This window comes from Ahaetulla prasina, chromosome 2 (assembly GCF_028640845.1).
Source record: "Ahaetulla prasina isolate Xishuangbanna chromosome 2, ASM2864084v1, whole genome shotgun sequence".
NCBI classification, from domain to species: domain Eukaryota; kingdom Metazoa; phylum Chordata; class Lepidosauria; order Squamata; family Colubridae; genus Ahaetulla; species Ahaetulla prasina.
Window position 1 is genome coordinate 259,495,932 of NC_080540.1, and position 18,678 is coordinate 259,514,609.

General features: G+C 35.4%; 1 protein-coding gene across 3 annotated transcripts in view; it reads right to left on the bottom strand.

Moving 5' to 3' along the window:
• Nucleotides 1-18,678, bottom strand: part of LNPEP (leucyl and cystinyl aminopeptidase) — a 45,902-nt gene that overhangs the window by 17,573 nt on the left and 9,651 nt on the right. For all 3 annotated transcript variants that reach the window (XM_058168008.1, XM_058168006.1, XM_058168007.1), the window contains exons 2-10: nt 12,510-13,350; nt 10,859-10,997; nt 9,376-9,507; nt 7,674-7,794; nt 5,518-5,672; nt 4,948-5,061; nt 4,505-4,636; nt 3,474-3,605; nt 1,148-1,308 (exon numbers count right to left, since the gene is read on the bottom strand). In XM_058168008.1, the coding sequence (XP_058023991.1) occupies nt 1,148-1,308; nt 3,474-3,605; nt 4,505-4,636; nt 4,948-5,061; nt 5,518-5,672; nt 7,674-7,794; nt 9,376-9,507; nt 10,859-10,997; nt 12,510-13,327 (1,904 nt within the window). In that variant the 5' untranslated portion in view covers nt 13,328-13,350. The remainder of the gene's footprint in view (nt 1-1,147; nt 1,309-3,473; nt 3,606-4,504; nt 4,637-4,947; nt 5,062-5,517; nt 5,673-7,673; nt 7,795-9,375; nt 9,508-10,858; nt 10,998-12,509; nt 13,351-18,678) is intronic.

The following is an 18,678-nucleotide window of genomic DNA, read 5'->3' on the forward strand; positions in this document are numbered from 1 at the left end:
TTAAAGAAAATGGGTTCCAGGCAAAAACTATGCGATAATGATTTATTGACATTATCAGAGAGTGTGACTTCAGGATTTGTTTGTTTTTTTGCCTTGCCTCTTTTTAAACAAAACAAGAATGTAAAATTTAGTGAAGACTTATTGGTGTTCCAAACTGAACACCATGGGGAAAAATAAGGGTGGGAAGTTATCCATCTTTGCTGTGGCGAATGGCACTTTTGAGGCTGGGTATTAATGGCAGTACAGTCACAGGTAGATTCTTGTCTAGCTCCTGATATTCTGTAGTTGGTGGAATTCAAAGTTTGGTACAGAGAGAATCAAGTAATTCAATCTCAGGTTACATACAAAATCACTTGTTCTTGACACTTGTCATGTATAAAACATTTCTATGTTAATTTTATTTTTTATTTTAAAAAAATCAAATTTCCTTATCTAATATTTATACATTGTATTTGTTCCTATCAGAGTCAAGGCTATAGGTATTTCCTAGATGGAATTTATTCTTCTTCAAATTAAAGTATTTTCTCAATATGAAAAAATCTAAATTGACAGAGATTCATGGGCAAATATTTAAAAAAATACAATTTACTAAAAAAAAAATGGTTTCTGCCATACAATGTAAAGAATGAAATCCTGTCTTCGCAATATTTCTGCCTTATCAATTTAATGTGACATTATATGTGACAAGTATTGTTGTTGCCTGTCTGATCCATATGCTTGAATAGTTTTGAAAGTAGTGCAAAGATCAGGCCTAGCTAGGTAATGGCACTTACCTAACCTGATCTTCACCGATCTTAAGCAGCTAAATAGAATTATATTAGCACTTGGGTGGGAGGCTACCAGGAAATCTCAGGATTGTATGCCATACTGATCTTTTTTTTAAAAAATGCAGAAAGCAATTAACTACTTTGATATAATTACCAAGAAATCTATATAGTTGTGTCCATGGAGTCACCAGGAACTCAGCTCAGTTTACAAATAACTACATTTAAGAAAGGTAACAAAGTTTTCATTAGAGTTCCATCTAAATATTGTTCCCTCATATATACACAATTTAATATTTATCCTATGTATCTGTCCTTTACCTTTTTAAAATCTAAAACATGGGCTGAAAAATTAAACTATGCAAATTAAAAAGGAAAAAAACCTTGAAGATAAGATTTGATCTCCCAGTTCTGTATTATGCACAAATCTTTCCTGCTTCAAGATGATTTTTTTCCCTTCCCTTTTGACGGTCACCAATGGAAATCCTTTCTGAATTGTCCAAGTGTTCATAATTGTTTTTACATCAGGGGTTCCATGTGTCGCCTTAGGAAACAGATACATATGCAAAAAACGGTGGTGTCAATATAATCAATAGCTTCATGTAATTAAATAAAGAACTAAATAGTTAAAGTACAATTTTCAATAAAAGCTTGTTAATCATAGTTTAATATTACAAGTTCTACTTTGTAAGACTTTCTGCTTATTTCTATACTGCTTTAGAAACACAATAAATAAAAGTTGTGCAGCATTTCTGGTTCAATCTCTAAAAGATACTTCACATTATGCAGAAGTGCAAACAAATAGCAACACCTGTCTCCAACACCTTAGTACAGCTTCGTCTATTTGCAGGACGTTGCTGCTACAATTTCAGCAGTCATAGTCCTTGAAAAGATCATGGCTGGTTTAACATAATTACTTTACTTGTGTTTCTAACAATTTTTATTGATTACATTTTTATCCTGCCTTAATTACTTCACAGGTAACTCAAGGCGACAAACATACAATACTCCTTTCTCCTCCTGTTTTTCCTACAACAACCCTATGAGGTACATGGGGCTGAGAGCGCATAGCTGGCCCAAGATCACACATTTTTTAGAAATCAAAGCTGAAATGCTACCCAGCATTCAGTAAATGATACTTTAAGCATTCCTTCAACTCTCCAAAAAGATAGCTAGAAGCAATAAAAGCAATATAGCTCTCAATAGCAAAATGGCCTCAATACTCTCCATTTTCATAACAACAGAGAATACATAAGAAGTATAGACACAGGGTAATGGAGTGGTAAGACTTTTAAGTAGATTTTATAATTTCTGTTTTGTAAAGAGATATAATTTAGTTTTCTGAAATGGGATCTGCCTGAATAATATGTCAACCAGCCTTCTCCAACTTGACACTCTACAAATTAGTTGCAATACGCCAATTGCCGTGTTGACTGCTAATTCTGAGGTCTGAAAGTCCAGAATAGTTCAGTTGAAGGAGGCTGTTTCAAATAACTAGTCATAATTAAACCACCACTCAGGAACAAAGAAAAAACCCTCGGAGGCTGATTTCTTCATGATTAGTGGCTAGAATTAGAGCACTGCTTAAAGAAGAATCTTCTAATCCACAAAGCAAATTAGCCAGATGGCAAATGATTTCTCAAAAGCTAGAAGCAGAAGCTGGGCAAACCTCCTGCAGAGGGAAAACAATCAAGGCAAGAGAGCTGAGATGGAACTTTCTTTTTCTTTTTTTACAAACGACATACAAACACTGGCTCTGTCAAGTCTGAATATAAGAACATCCACACAGGAGAAGGATGATAAAAAAAAAGTTGAGAAAGGTAGCATCTATAGTATCCCTTCTTCTATTCAATTTCTCCTGCTAAAGCTGAAACCTAAGTGACCTTTCTCCCCTTTGGGGAGATCTGGAATCTAAGAAAATAGTTTAGAAAATTCTAATCTATTCTTACTTATGGGTGACTGTCTGGTAAGCATTTCTGCCACAGTTCTGTTTACTTTATAGGATAAAGAAATTAACACAGCAATATGATTTAACAAAATGCCATTTCCCTCTAAAGCAGTGGTTCCCAACCTTTTCTTGTTTGAGGCACAACCTTTTCTTGTTTGAGGCACCCTTGGAAAGCCTTTCAAAAGTTCCCGGCACCCTTATAAGGAAATAGATATTTAAAATCTCCGTAGCTCAAAAGTTCCCGGCACCCTCAAAAGATCTCACGGCACCCCTTAGTGCCGCGGCACACTGGTTGGGAACCACTGCTCTAAAGACAAGGTAGGCAGCTCCACAGTATATACCTAAGCTGAAGGCAATGATATTGGAGATGGCTAGAATACAAGTGAATGTGTGTGAAATTAAATGATGATATAAACGCATTCATTCCACAGCTAATTCATTAATACAGATCATTTAGCCAACTGGTCCTAGGGAACTGAATGTTTACACTAATTTGAGAATAGTGATAAGATGATAGTCAAGTGTGTTTGACACCAGTCTGCTTCACCTTTGCCTAGCTTATTATATTTAAGGAGACTATCTCCATCTATAATAAGGCGGCTATAAATTTTTCTTTAATGGAGGGACCAATAATAGACCTATTAAAGGAAATAGTAATTAGGTTATCCTAAAAAAGCAGACTTAAAATATATGGATAACTGATTGCTGATATTAGTTGATTGTTATATCTTCTTCTTTAGAAGGCATTCATAGAGATTTACCTTATTCAAACTGTTCCATAAGTTATCACTGCACGTGGAATTATAGCTGTAGTCATGCAGATAGATCTGAATGCCAGTTTGGAAAACATCTTTATGAAGATAGTTTTTTAACATAAACAAGAGAGAAGATCCCTGTCAGAAGAAAAATAAACTCTAAAGTTAAATGCAAAACTACAGTTCTAGTTTCAATTTACATAAAAACATGAAGATTAACTTAAAACAAAACGTAACCCAGCAGAAATGGTTATACTTGAATATGCAAGTGTTGGTTTAAAAAGGGGAGAAAAGGGGAAAACAAACTTGAGCTGTTTTGAATTTAATAACACCAATTAGTGATAACAAGAGTGAACTAGAAAGATGCAAGAATGGAATGAAGCTGGATTTTTTCTCATGATGCTACACATGGTTTAGAGCAGGAAGCTTTTTTGAGAAAGGCTATAGTTTAGAAACACCTTTTATAATGTTTTCTGGCCTTTAAAAGCCCACTGATCTAAGGCAGGTTTACTACAATGAGAAGAAGGGGCATTATACAAATTAATATGATTCCCTGAGGCTTGGCCCTTATTTTGGAATTTAATTGACGGGGAGCAGAGATGGGGAAACACCAAAATTATTTTGCAAAATTAGTTCACAGGAGTTATTTGAATTCTACAGATTTCCCATCCCTGATTTGATGTTATATCCAAAAACAGTCAAAAAGCACTGGAATTAGAAATTATTTAGGATGCCATCAGTGAAAAGAGAACGGAATTATTCTTTTCCACTCTTCGTTTTTAAAGAGATATTTCTAAAACCAAGCATTTATCTACTAAAACAAATCAGATTAAAAATAGTTCCCAACAGGGCATATATTTTCCATTCTATTCTCCTCTCAACACCTCCCTAGCGGTAATTCACTTTTGAAATATTTTTTCTTCAACTACTGACCTTTTGTTGCCCATGCTAAGAATGTGATTTGAAATAGATCGGTATCAACTTTGCAAATGCATTTAGTTTTATTAAAACCACATTTACAGGATATTTGAAGTTACCTTGATGTAGGAGACTACATCAAACATTTGTTCAATCTCTGCTGATGAGTTGACAGGAAGGGAAACTGGGTGAGATGAATTCATAGAATCTTTTTCCATGGTCTTAAATTGCAGATTTAAAAAAATGTCATCCTGAGGAATTGAAAGGCATTTAAGTTAAAATGAACATTAACTAAACACCATAAATTTCACTAGTGAATAAAGATCAGTAGAATTTTTTTCTAATTATCTTGTAGGTCCTATGAGAATTTTTTTTACAAATTATTGTATTTATCAAAAAGTTTCTTGTTCTTATTTTATTATTACATTTATAACTTGCCTTCTAAATAATATCAGTTCTAGCTTTTGAGACTAAATAGGAAGACAGATCAAGTCAAAAGATTTTAGACCCATACAAAAATACATGAGAAATATGCAAACCCACCAATTCTCCATGCACTTACAGTATACAAATCTGGAAAGACTATCTTCATGGCAAGATTTTCCATAAAAGTAGCAAATCCTTCATTCAGCCACAGGTCATTCCACCACTCCATTGTTACCAGATTACCAAACCACTGCAAACATAAAGCATATATTGTAACTCTATTGTTACATTTTGTGTCAAAAGAAGGACCACTAGGTTGAGCTATATACAAGGACTTCCAGATCTATTCCAGTCTATTGGTTCTAGCCAAAGATACCAAGAGTTGAGCTCAAGACATCTAGGGAGCTACCATATTGCTATTTTAAAAACAAAAAAGGAAACATTTTTAAAAACCAGTGTATCTGCTTCGCAAAATAACATTAATCATTACAACAGGAAATTTTTGTAAGCTCTTTGTAGAAAAGATATCGCATTGAAAAAATAAAGTAACCAGTTCCCATTTAAATGTGTTAGTGGCAGAAATAGCATATTAGAACAATGGAATAAAAATTGCAAAAGCTAAGTTTCCTTGTAGACTACCAGTTTTGGAATTTTGATTATTTAAAAAGAAAAACATCTATAGTACAAAGAACAGTATATTCCATACCTGGTGGGCTAGCTCATGAGCAATAACTGCTGTCACTCTCTTTTTATCAAATGCTGAAGAAGTATTATCATCATAAAGGAGTGCTGTCTCTCGAAAAGTGATCAAACCCCAATTTTCCATACTTGCAGCCTGAAAATCTGGAAGAGCTACTAGATCTGGAGAAAGAAGGAAAAATTATTTTAAATATACTAGCAGCATTCACTATTTACTAAGCCTATTGAATCTTTCAATCAAATATACTGATATATATGATATCAATATATACAGTATATCAGCCAGGTGGGTGATTTTGAGCCAGTAACTCTCTTTTAGCCCAACCCATCACACAATGTTGTTGTTATGGGGAAAATAGGAGGAAGGAGTATTATGTGTATTCCCCATTTTGAATTGTTTATAAAAATAATAAACGTGGAATATAAATAAATAAAATGTCTAATTTCATGAACATATCTACTGCCCCTGCTGAATTTCCTGTCACCTTTAAACAACATGTGATCTATTTGTCTAAATATTTAATCTATCCTACATCTTTTATAAACTATTTTTTAAAAAAAGTCTTAAACACGTGCAGGCACGTAAATAAATGTGTCTTCACAAAATGCTCAATTTTGAGCATTCAACATTTTTAATCATACAATAATGCAATATAACAGTCTCTCTTGCTTACAAAATACCAAAATATGTTACTGTTAAGATGGGCAGCATACAAATTTAATAAAATAAATAAGTAAATATTATACATTTTGCCTATTGCACTCCCATTCATTAAAAGCTGTTACAGTATTACATTGTTATGTACATTCACCTAGTGTGTATACACATACCAGAAACTAAATTGTATTTAATTGTATAAATGGATAGATATAAATCAGCTAAGCTCTTTAAACATTCTCTTTAACTATGTGTATACTTGGCATTAGACACAAGCTGCTCCTCACCACCCCAAAAAAAGTGTTCTGCAAGTTATACTACTGCTGTCTGCCTGAATCAATGCTATTGTAACTTTTAGATAAACAGTCACCTCATTGTGTTATTGAACTGAATTGGTCACTGAAATCACTGGGAGATACCACTACATGTACCGAGAGCTGCTGAGTGCCATTTGGCAGGTGCTCATATGTGGTTTTTGTGTTGGTACCTATATTCTGGAATGTTTACTCCCTTTGAAATTTAGGAGGCAATTACTGTAACAGTCAGTTTGGTGACGTGGTTAAGGCACCAGGCTAGAAACTGGGAGACTGTGAAATGCTATTCCTGTCTTGGACACAAAGCCAACTGGTAATTTTAGACCAGTCACTCACAGACCTAGGAAGAAGGCAATGACAAACTACTGATGAAAAACATTGCCAAGAAAACTGTAGGGACTAATCCAGTCAGTCACCAGAAATCAGCACTAACTCAAAGGGGCAAAAGGAAAAAAATGCTATAAAATCTTTAGCCACCTAATATACTCTTCCTCCAGGACTGCCTGATATGAATGTTGGAATACTATTTTTTTTTGGGGGGGGGGGGTGAGTTTTTTTTAAATTCTCTCTTCCACCCCTTTAATGAAGATATTTTATGGAATGTTGTTTTGATATTGTTTTATCATTTATTATAAATTGCAGTTAGATGTTTTGGCATTTGAAATGGTTTATAAGTGCATTAAATCAATATATCAATAAATATATCATGTGCGGGACTGACATTTGAAAGTATTTAGAAGATTCACATAGTTCAGAGCACAGTAGAAAGAATTAACCTTTATTTCTTTATGCAGAAAGATAAAATTGTTTCCCTCATAATTTTCAACTGGATGCAACTACTTCTTCAGCCTATTAATTATTTTAACTGATTCACCTTATTATTTTCAAATATCTTTGAAAAAAGATACTTTTTTTAAAAAGGCAATAGGAGAGCATATCATAGCTTATGAAGTAATAGAAGTCTGACATCATTTGGAGACTTTGCATACCACCCTTTTAAATCTTTTTACAAAATTAATCAGAGCTTTATTGCCTCCAGATTGAAATATATGTTTTAATTTATTTTTACCTGGATTACTAAACAACATGTCTAAAAATTCCACAGTATGTTCAACTTGCCCCTGCCTTTAAAAATATTTTTATAAGGGAAGCATACAAAGTTGAATCTGATCAGAATAAACAAACTCTCACCTATTTTGTTAAATGGATATGTTATGTTAAAATATTTCTGGTAAAATTCAAGAAGCTTCACTGCTGTGTTCAAGGCATACTCAGTCTGCCCAAGCTTTTGTGGTACAGCATAAACAGACACCTGGCACAATGGGAAAGAGGGAATAAATCAGAGGGAAGTTTCAATGAAATTCAGTTTTTCATTGTCTACATTACTTAGTGAAAAGAACCAAAAAATTTCTATAATAGTTGATAAGGCAACATTAACAAGAGGGTACACAGATAACCAAGTTTCATTATTTATGATTTTAAAAAGGTTAAGATCGTCTTAGATCCATTTGTACAGCATATTATAAAACAAAATGCAAGATGTTTTCCTTGTTTTTTCATTTCTAAAAATTTATATCCTAATAGCAGAAGAGCCATTTCTATGATGTTAATATATACATGTTCACAGTTCAGGTCTGGACCACACATTTGGTATTTCTCCCCTTCCCTCAACCAGCATTAACAGAAGTGGCTGAGAAAAAAATAGATCTCATCAGGTAGAAATAAAATAATAATAATAATAACAACAGAGCTGGAAGGGACCTTGGAGGCCTTCTAGTTCAACCTCCTGCCCAGGCACGAAATCCTACACCATCTCAGACAGATGGTTATCCAACATTTTCTTAAAAATTTCCAGTGTTGAAGCATTCACAAATTCTGCAGGCAAGTCGTTCCACTTATGAATTGTTCTAACTGTAAGGAAATTTCTCCTTAGTTCTAAGTTGCTTCTCTCCTTGATTAGTTTCCACCTATTGCTTCTTGTTCTACTCTCAGGTGCTTTGGAGAACAGCTCGACTCTCTCTTCTTTGTGGCAACCTCTGAGATATTGGAACACTGCTATCATGTCTCCCCTAGTCCTTCTTCTCATTAAACTAGACATACCCAGTTCTTGCAACCGTTCTTTATATGTTTTAGCCTCCAGTCCCCTAATCATCTTTGTTGCTTTTCTCTGCACTCTTTCTAGAGTCTCAACATCTTTTTTACATTGTGGCGACCAAAACTGAATGCAATATTCCAAGTGTGACCTTACCAAGGCATTATAAAGTGGTATTAACACTTCACGTGATCTTGATTCTATCCCTCTGTTTATGCAGCCCGGAACTATGTTGGCTTTTTTGGTAGGTGCTGCACACTGCTGGCTCATATCTAAATGGTTGTCCACTAGGACTCCAAGATCCCTCTCACAGGTACTACTATTGAGCAAGGTATCACATATACGGTACCTGTGCATTTTGGGTTTTTTGCCTAAATGTAGAACCTTACTTTTTTCACTGTTGAATTTCATTTTGTTAATGAAATAGTGAAGTCATTCATTTTGTAAATGAAGTAGTGGGTAAAATATGAACTAAAGAAAAGCTTTACACTATTCTGTCTCTTCAAATTTAGGTCAGCAAATGGATCTTTCTTCAAGATGATTCCTAACATTTCTCCTCTAGCCCTGACAAATAAGCAAATAAATTATTGAATGGTGTAATAATTTGATATGATCAAAAACAAAGCAACTACCAAGCCAACTGTCAGGTCAAAAAAAAAACCTATAATCTACTTTCAGTGCTGCAATGACAAAAGCTAGTGAACATGACTAATTCAAATCTAAGAAGTGTAACATAATACACTTCTGGGAAATAAGGGGGGGGGTTTGGAGGGGTTACAGGAGCAAAGAAAGCCCACCTACCAGAATCCCATTTGTTTCCTTACTGGTACAGTTGAAGTTTCCAACAATGACAGCTACTAAGTAAGTGCTCATTTTCAAGCTCACAAAGAATTCATCTTGATATAATCCACTTGCCAAGAGATTGGTTGATTTCTGGAAATACAAACCAGAGATCAGAATTCAATTATGTAAACAGAAGCTGAGGTCCTGGAACATAAATCATAGAAGCCATCTGTTCTATGTTGATATACTTGGAAAACGGCTAATACGCAAAACATAATGTACAGAACATTGTTATTTCCTATGACTGCACTACCCAACAGTTTACAAATTAAAATTATATCAATAAATCTAAGAAGTAAAAATCAGTTCAGTATAGAGCAAGTTCATCTGCCAGAATTGAACCAAAAATAATAAGCACTGATTTTATAAAGATATTTGTGCTTCATGAATATGCTTCATGAATGTGTTAACTGAGAAAGAAATATTCATCCAGAGTATTAGCAGGTACCACCGCTAATACTCAACTTATCTTTTGGTTGCATGATGCTTTTACACAAACACAATTTACTTCATGATATGATCTCAGCCTGACTAGGGTTTCTTCAAAAGACTGCTCTTACAGTACATTACATTAATTTAATATATAGTTTTTTAAGAGCAACAATGATGCCAAATTTGCAAACCATCACTGAAAAACAGGAATTCATAGCATGAAAGCAAATTGTGCAAGCAATTTAATGAAGAATTAACTATCAGTCTCCCCATTTTTACTTTTATTTCAATTTCATTTGAAAAGATCAGGGTAGCCCATAGTAGGGCATATTATGCACAAAATGATGCTACATGATGGCAAAGTTAAAAAGACATTCTAGACATTTGTTAGGGTGCCAAATAATTGCATTATAAAATTTCCAAGGAGAACAGTCTAACCCCACTACTAATCAGCTACCAATCAGATAGCACTGCATTCTCACAATAATTAAACTTTGATACCCAAGCAGTCATTTAATTAAATGGGCAGTCATTTAATTAATAGTTAATTAAGCAGTCATTTAATTTACGGCCTCTGTGGCTCAGACTGGTAAGACACAGCTGCCTGCAATTACTGCAGGTTCTAGTCCCACCAGGCCCAAAGTTGACTCAGCCTTCCATCCTTTATAAGGTAGGTAAAATGAGGACCCAGATTGTTGGGGGCAATAAGTTGACTTTGTATATAAATATACAAATAGGATGAAGACTATTGCTAACATAGTGTAAGCCGCCCTGAGTCTTCGGAGAAGGGCGGGATATAAATGCAAATTAAAAAAAATAAACAAAGCAAAAAAAGCCTTAGGAAAAATAGTATTTCTATTTTATAGTACAGTAATTATTTCTAAATTCACATAAATTCATAAAATAAAGTTCTTTACCAAGTAATACAATTTTCCTGTCCTGCAGCACAGTTCATGAGCATGTAACTGTATAAACATCAAACCACAAAAAGGTACGGATAGCAATATACCTTTGGCATATTTGACAGAGCAATGTGTTGATCTTCTCTGTTGATTTTGACTTGAAAATTGGCTTTGAATGCTGGTTCATCAAAACAAGGGAATGCTGCTCTTGCTGATAAGGGCTCAAACTGAGTTGCTGCAAGCCAACTGATAAAAAGGAAAACATTCAGATCTGTATTTCTTTTTAATTTCTATATGTTACATAATTTAGAAATAAAATTTGGAGAGGAAAAATATAATCCTAACCATGTTACTTTAATTGTTTCAAAAAAGTAAAATGCTACCCCATCTAGAATCTTGAAAGGACCTAACAGATTTCTAGGATGCCAGATCCTTCTGAGTATGTAGCATACTGGGAATTGTTACAAAGATGTGGTCTTCATAACACTTCATTCAAGAAATTTACATTTAAATTTAAAAGTATCTGCCCAAAAAGTCTTTATACTTATAATACATTGTAATCTTTTACTTTAGATCATCTTATACATTGGATTTCCCTAACAATTAAGGTCAGCAAATTGCATTAGGCATTAGCCATATTAACAGTAATGAATACATATATAGCCACATTTCAAAATTAAGTTTTCTGTATAGTAACTACAACAAGGGGAAAAAATACTTATTCTTAGTTCCTGAAATTTTACAAGGCAGTACATGTGTTCAACAAAATAAATTTTATATTAACAACAACAAAAAATCCTTCATTATTATTCAGGTATTTTTGTATATAATTACCTGAACACTAGACCGGGTACATTTATTAGTACCAGTACTAAAGTTATTAAATCCATTGTGTTCAAAATTTACCATTACATACATGTCATTATGTACATATGCACCCCTTTTCAGTCTAGCTGGTGTTCATAAATAGTGCAGACATAATATACAGAATTCCTATCAAAGTAAAGCACGAGCTAGATGGCAGGCATTTCTCCATTTGTCAAACTGATATACGCCAATACTAGCCAGGGAGTAAGGAGATTCACTTTCTCTCAATCAGATGAATGCCAAATAGATTGGTGAAGAAAAATGAAGCATTTAACCCCTCATTCAGTAAATTACATTTTATCTGCGCTTCACTATTATTCATCAGACTGTCACGCTTTGTTAATATAACCTAGCTCCATGGCTGGCCTAATATTACTTGGCCATAAGATCCAGCCATAAACATGCTCTGCTTGGTCCAATTTAGTACAATACTATTAGTACCGATTGGCAGCAGTCTTTCTGGATTTACAGCAAGAAGGTTCCATGAAAATATCCAGATTTAAATCAGGGTTGTTGTTTTTTGCATACCAGGAAGATGTTCTGCTTCTAAATAAGCAATAGTACTTTATTTCTACAATAGGATTACATAATATTCAGCAATATATATAATATTAAACTAATCTATAAGTATGGGTTTAATTATTTGAGCTATTTTATGTGTTAATCAGGAAGACAGATATTCTCAAGGCAGTACATCAGAGAATAAATCAACTGGAAGAAAATGGGGTTACAGTGCACAGAGATATGCAGCCTTTTTTCAGCTGTGTTCTTCTGTTGGTTGTTAGGTGATATGCCAAAGTTGGAGATCAAAAAAATTAGCAATTCCAAGACAAAAATAGATGCATATAATTTTTTCCAGTTAAGATAAAAATAAATTAGTTCTAAGCTTACCTTGTTGAGTTGTTATTCTTAAAGGCAATTTTGTAAAAGCCAGAGTAAGTGTCTGATAAATTAGAGGAATACTCTATGCTGATCTTATATTGATGTCCTACAAGAAGAGCTTCTGGAGCTATAATTGCAATCTGGTCGTTCATTGGATATTCCAGGAAATCAGCTGGTTTTGGCTGGCTTGAACCCAGTGAAACAAATGTTACCTTGGTAATATTAAGCTTTGAACTATGAAGTATAACATGCATAGTAACCTGGATAACTTCCACAGTTATTTGAACAGAACCTGTAAACCTCATTGTGGTTAGATTTGGCTGCAGAACAATATCATAATGTGTTGGAACAACAAATTCTGGAAGCCTAAAATGAGCCCATGGAAATGGTTTTCCATTAGTTGCAAAAGGATATATATCTTCCATTGTGTGGTTTTTGTTGTGACAACCTTCTTTGGTAAAAGTGCACTTGGGGAGAAGATAGATCGCCATTATTACGGAGACAGCAATCACAAGAACAACTGCACAGATTATTGTGGTCCTTACGGATGGAGCAGAACACGATCCATCTGAACGTTGCCTATAACCAGCCATATTACTTCGCAGACCAGTACTTCTATTCATGAAAGACATTCCCAGAAGTTTGGCTGATGACGATTCATAATCCTCTTCATCCTCATCCATTTCATGATCTCCAAGACCACGTACAAGAAGACGAGAACTTCTTGGTTCATATTCTGCCTCATCGGGCTCCAAAGGATGCAAGCTAGGCTCTTTAGCCAAGTCAACCACATCAGGCTCTTCCTCAAACATGCTGTTTTCAATCATATTTCTAGGTAACTGAACTCGATCTAAGAAACACAAAAGCAGCATGTTACACAAAAAGTAATTGAAATAGCTGTGGTTGGGTTTTTGATTATTTTACATATAGCTGATAAAAATTGGGATTCATATTATAGTTTTCATATAAGAAACTATTTGCAATGTATCCGTAAAGTAACAACTCAAATAGCTGCTGTAATAGCTGATGAAAAAAAATGAATGAATCAAAATCTTTGGTGATTTCTTCGTAACGAAAATAAATGATCAGAGATAAGGTTAGAGAGAGCATACAATTCAGAATTGATCTAACATTACATCAATAGAAAGCTACTTGCAAAGTGGGAATTAAGTCTAGAGCAGGAGTGTCAAACCTGATCACATCATGGGCCGTATCGTGATGTATCATGATGTATTGTGATGCTTTTGTGGAGCCAAGGTGGGCATGGCTGGTGTATCCAGTCCACGCGTCACCAGTTTGACAGGCCTGATCTACAGCCACCTGTTAATGTTCCAGATGTATATACTTCCTTAAGAATACCATATTTTTCAGAGTATAAGACGCTCCGGACTATAAGACGCACCTACCTTTTTTGAGAAGGAAAACAAGAAAAAAAATCAGCCTCTGTTTCCCAGCAATTTGCCTCATTGCAGCAAACAGCAAACAGCCTGCTTTAGTTTCATTTTCATCACAGCCTGATTAGCACAAGAAAAAAAAAATCTGCCGCCCAGCAATTTGCCTTCTTGCAGCAAACAGCGGAGGCCCGCATGGCAATAGGCAATGGCAATCCCTGCAGCCTGAAATAGCTGGGGGTCGGGAGCCCAATCCAACAGACAATCAACTGCTTGTGCTAACCAGGCTGAAACGGGCTGTTTGCTGTTTGCTGCAAGGAGGTAAACTGCTGGGAGGCAGAGGCCAAAGGTTGGGGGGCAGCGGGTGGGCGGGGCTACATTCAGTATATAAGATGCACCCAAATTTTCACCCTCTTTTGGGGGGGAATATTCTGAAAAATATTGTAGGTTTTAAGGATGAGCTAGCAAAAAGATAAGTGGATCACTGAATTTCACCAGTGCCAAAGTCTCTTCCATCACCTTTACCTTTAAGGAAATCACAGAAAGCATATTCATAGTTCAGTACAGCTTGCTTCAAATATTCTTACTAAAACACAATATATTTTCTTTTAAAATATATTGTTAAGATCAGACACAGTTTATAAAATGAAGAAACTGCAATCACTAAAAATACATAAGCAAATTCTGGTCATAATATCTCTGAATCTACTGAAATTTTTCATGAATGTTTCCACTCCAAAATGCACTGATTTAGCTCATGCTGGAAGAGTTTTGGCCTTATCAGAAAACTATTTTCTGTTCTCTGCTAAATATTCCCCTCTAAATAAACCTTCCAAATATTACTGGAGTTTTCTGTCTTTAATAAGCATAGTGCTTTGATGCAAAATTTAAAAACAAGAGTAACAAACCGCAAGCATTCATTAAATACTGTACTGGATTACATCTGCATTATATTTTATAAAATAAAACATAAACTAACTTTATATGCATACACCTCTGCTCAGCTACAGGGAAGTATAATTCATATTCAAAAATAAAACTTTGTCTTATAAGGTAATTTCACTCAATACACAGCGGAATAGTCCCATAGCAAAACATGCAGCAATATATTTATTATATAGTCCTCAAATCATTTGCACTAAAATAGACTTATTGTAGTCTTACCTAGAGTAACTAACTTCCCCATAGCATTAATATCACCAACAACTTCATTGCAGGCAGCTGCTAAAATAACTGCTTCAATTATGCATTAAGCAGTCTGTCATATTATAAATAAGTATGAATTATTTTAAAAAAATCAAAGTGCATTAGAATGTGATACTTAAATAGTGTTGCATCTAGCAAACTAAAACAATTTTCTTAAACAAGTTACAAGCCTGGCAGAAACACTAATGGTGAAATCTGCATAATCCTGCTATAAGTAACTATACAAAAATCCTTTTTTCCCACAATTCCAAAGTATATCCACATAATGACAAATTCAACTAACAATTAACATTTTAATGCTTCTTAATTTTCAACACCATTTGGTAGAGACTTGGGATCCAGCAGTTACTAAGCACATGCCTGGCAGAATGTTCCATATGCAACTGATAATATTGCTAATTCAAAGGATGATAGAAAGTGCCTCTATCTGAGTTCTCAGAGTGCCTCTGGCAATCAGATTGGATGAAAGTTAATATAGTGAGTACTACTTAACATTGTATAGTACTACTATGCTCTACTATGTAGATGAAAGTATACAGTGATGAAAAGTCCATCAGAACTAAAATAAATTCCGTGTACATGTCAAGAATGTATTCAATTCACTGAAACTAACTGGATTAAATTTGCTTAAAACTTTCTGGCTAGAGATATGGGGACTGTGACCAAATTGCTTAATTCCTTACTTCCCCTCTCCCCGCCCCCTTACTAACTAAGCTCATAGACTTCTCCAATAACGAAGTATTGGTATTTATTATAACAATTCCTCCTGCAAGACTATAAATAATGCTTTTTTCAAAGAAAAGAAGAACAATTTAGTACAGAACAGGAAATATACCCTTGTACAAATAGGTCACTGCATATGAGTGAAATTGAAACAAGGGAAATGGCCACACATTCTCCTCTCCCCTCTAAACTTCCCATTCATTGCTTGATGTGGTTATTGCCTGATCTGCAGTCATATTAAAGCTGAAAATGCTTTCAATCACTTTTCAAAGCTTTATTTTAAGAGTACAAAAATATCTTCAAGCAATCTGGCTATCAGGAAGGTTTGGGGTGGCATTTCCTAGGAGGCTTAATCTCTGTTCTGTCAAGGCAGCACAAATATCAGATAGAAATGAAACATATTAAGAAATACAAGCATAAAACAAAAGTCCTCTCAGTTACTGATGGACTAATTTTATTCTGAGAAAGGAAGGACAACATATAGATTACCGATTAGTTAATCATTGGAAATTTAATGTGAGCATCAAATTTTTAAATCCAAATTGAAAGAAACAGTCACCATTTTTTGTGCAGTGTTAGCCTTCAGGATTGAATATGGTCTGAACAATAGATTTCCTGACATTTTACTGGCAACTATGGTTGAAGATCTTCAGAGGCAAGGTTATCCATTACACAGACCATGGCTACTGAACAGAGATAGTCCTCCCTTGGCTTTGAAGATGCCAGCCACAGCTGTTAACAAAATATCAGCAAATCTATTGTCTAGACCGGGGTCACCAACCTTCTGGATCTCAGGGACCACTAAATTTATAATTTTAAATCCCATGGACCACTAATATGATCTGCCTAATGACCGGATGGGTGGGCGTGGCAAGGTGTTCATGTGACTGGGTGGGCATGGCCAACTCAATGTCACTCACGTTAAGGGGCACCTTTTCAGCCTCTACTTGCTACTCCTCGCCTGCCCGCCCAAGCTCTTTAGGGCTCCAACGGGAAGCAGTTGCTGGAGCTAAGCAGCCACCACGAGAAAGAGCTGGCACAGTTCAAATTGGATTGAGTGAGAAGGAGGCTCAGAGAAGCACCTCACTGAGGACTACGAGCATAGGCTTTCCAAGCAGAGGGAAGACCTGCGGGAGTGCAAGGCCAGTTACCGGTGCCTGGCAGTTCAGTGGGCTGAGATGGTCAGCCAGTTCCAGGCCATGATGAAGTCCCACTAAAACAGGGCCCTCCGGCTCTATGCCACCAGCCTTCGCCCAAAGCCCCAAACCAGGAGGCTGAAGCAGACCCCAAGTCGGAATTTCTGCCCCCCCTCCGATCCACACAAAAAGATCCCGAAGGGGGAGACTCTCTGCAGCAACACAAGCATTCATTGCACATATCCGTCCCAAGGACCATAGTTTGAGGACCCCTGATTTAGTGCAATATAAAAAAATGCAAATATTTTTTCTGGGGACCACCAAAATATTTTCATGGACCACCTGTGGTCCACGGATCACCAGTTGGCGACCACTGGTCTAGACCAGCACGTTCACTAAACCCTGAAGCCCAACAAATGTTGGCTGTGAAAGCCCATACCAGTGTATCAGTCACAATTTCCCATCCTTTAATCACAAGAATATTTTCTGTCTTTCTATCAGAAATATAAGCACACAGTATAACTTTATAAAATAATAAATAGTAAAAAGGAATTTTTTTTATTTGGTCCTATTTCCTGCTCAACATCTGCTTAGGACTGCTAGACAGCAAAAACCCATCATCCAGAATAATAGTCTGTTTCACTGACACTTGTTCTGACCTTTAAGACATTTCCCTTAATGTTTCACCAAAATCTCTTTCTTTTACAATTTCCCCTCTGGGATTCTAATCCTGCCTTGAAATAACAGAAAATGATCTTGCTCCATTATCTACATGATAGCTTTTTAAATATTTAGAGGACACTAACATATCTCCCTTTGAGCTTCTCTTTTTAAGGCTGAACAATCTTCAATCTTTCAGTTGTTCCTCATACAAATACCTTCTCCAAGTATCCTCAAATCTGTGAATGCTTAATTTATTTTTAGAACTGTACACAATGTTACAAAAATCACCTATTTTTCTTATTTAAATACAAGCTTTTAATTTATATTGCCTATATACTTTTTTTGAGTTGAACCCAAATGTAAGAGGAGTAACAGAACCTGGGGAGTAGAGTTAAAAAGAGGGATCTGCCTAGAATTCTTATAAGCACACTAAATAGAACCTGCTCCTCTTGAATTCTGTGGACCTTATCTAACTCCAGGCAGGTGCTAACCATTAATTGAGAAGACTCCTGTGCATAATGGGCCTCTGGTGGCTCAGCAGACTAAGTCTGTCTGTTATTAACACAGCTGCTTGCAATTACTGCAAGTTCAAGTCCCACCAGGCCCAAGGTTGACTCAGCCTTCCATCCTTTATAAGGTAGGTAAAATGAGGACCCAGATTGTTGGGGGCAATAAAAGTTGACTTTGTATATATATATACAAATGGATGAAGACTATTGCTTAACACAGTGTAAGCCGCCCTGAGTCTTCGGAGAAGGGTGGGATATAAATTCAAAAAAAAAAATGTTGTTTAACAATAAATCAGTTTAATTGGATTTTCACATGTGGAACTGGTCTTTCATACCTGATTATCAAAAGTCCATCATGTTAAGGGAATGATTCAAGAAAATTAATAAAATTGGACATATGCACTACAAACTTAAATGTTTAGATTTTTGAGTGACAAAATTCCTGCTGATCAAAGAACAAAATCCTAATAGATGAAAATATAAGGACGTGTAGATTGTATTCCAATGCTTTTCTTCATGCCAGACTCCTCATATTTTCAACTTCAAATGC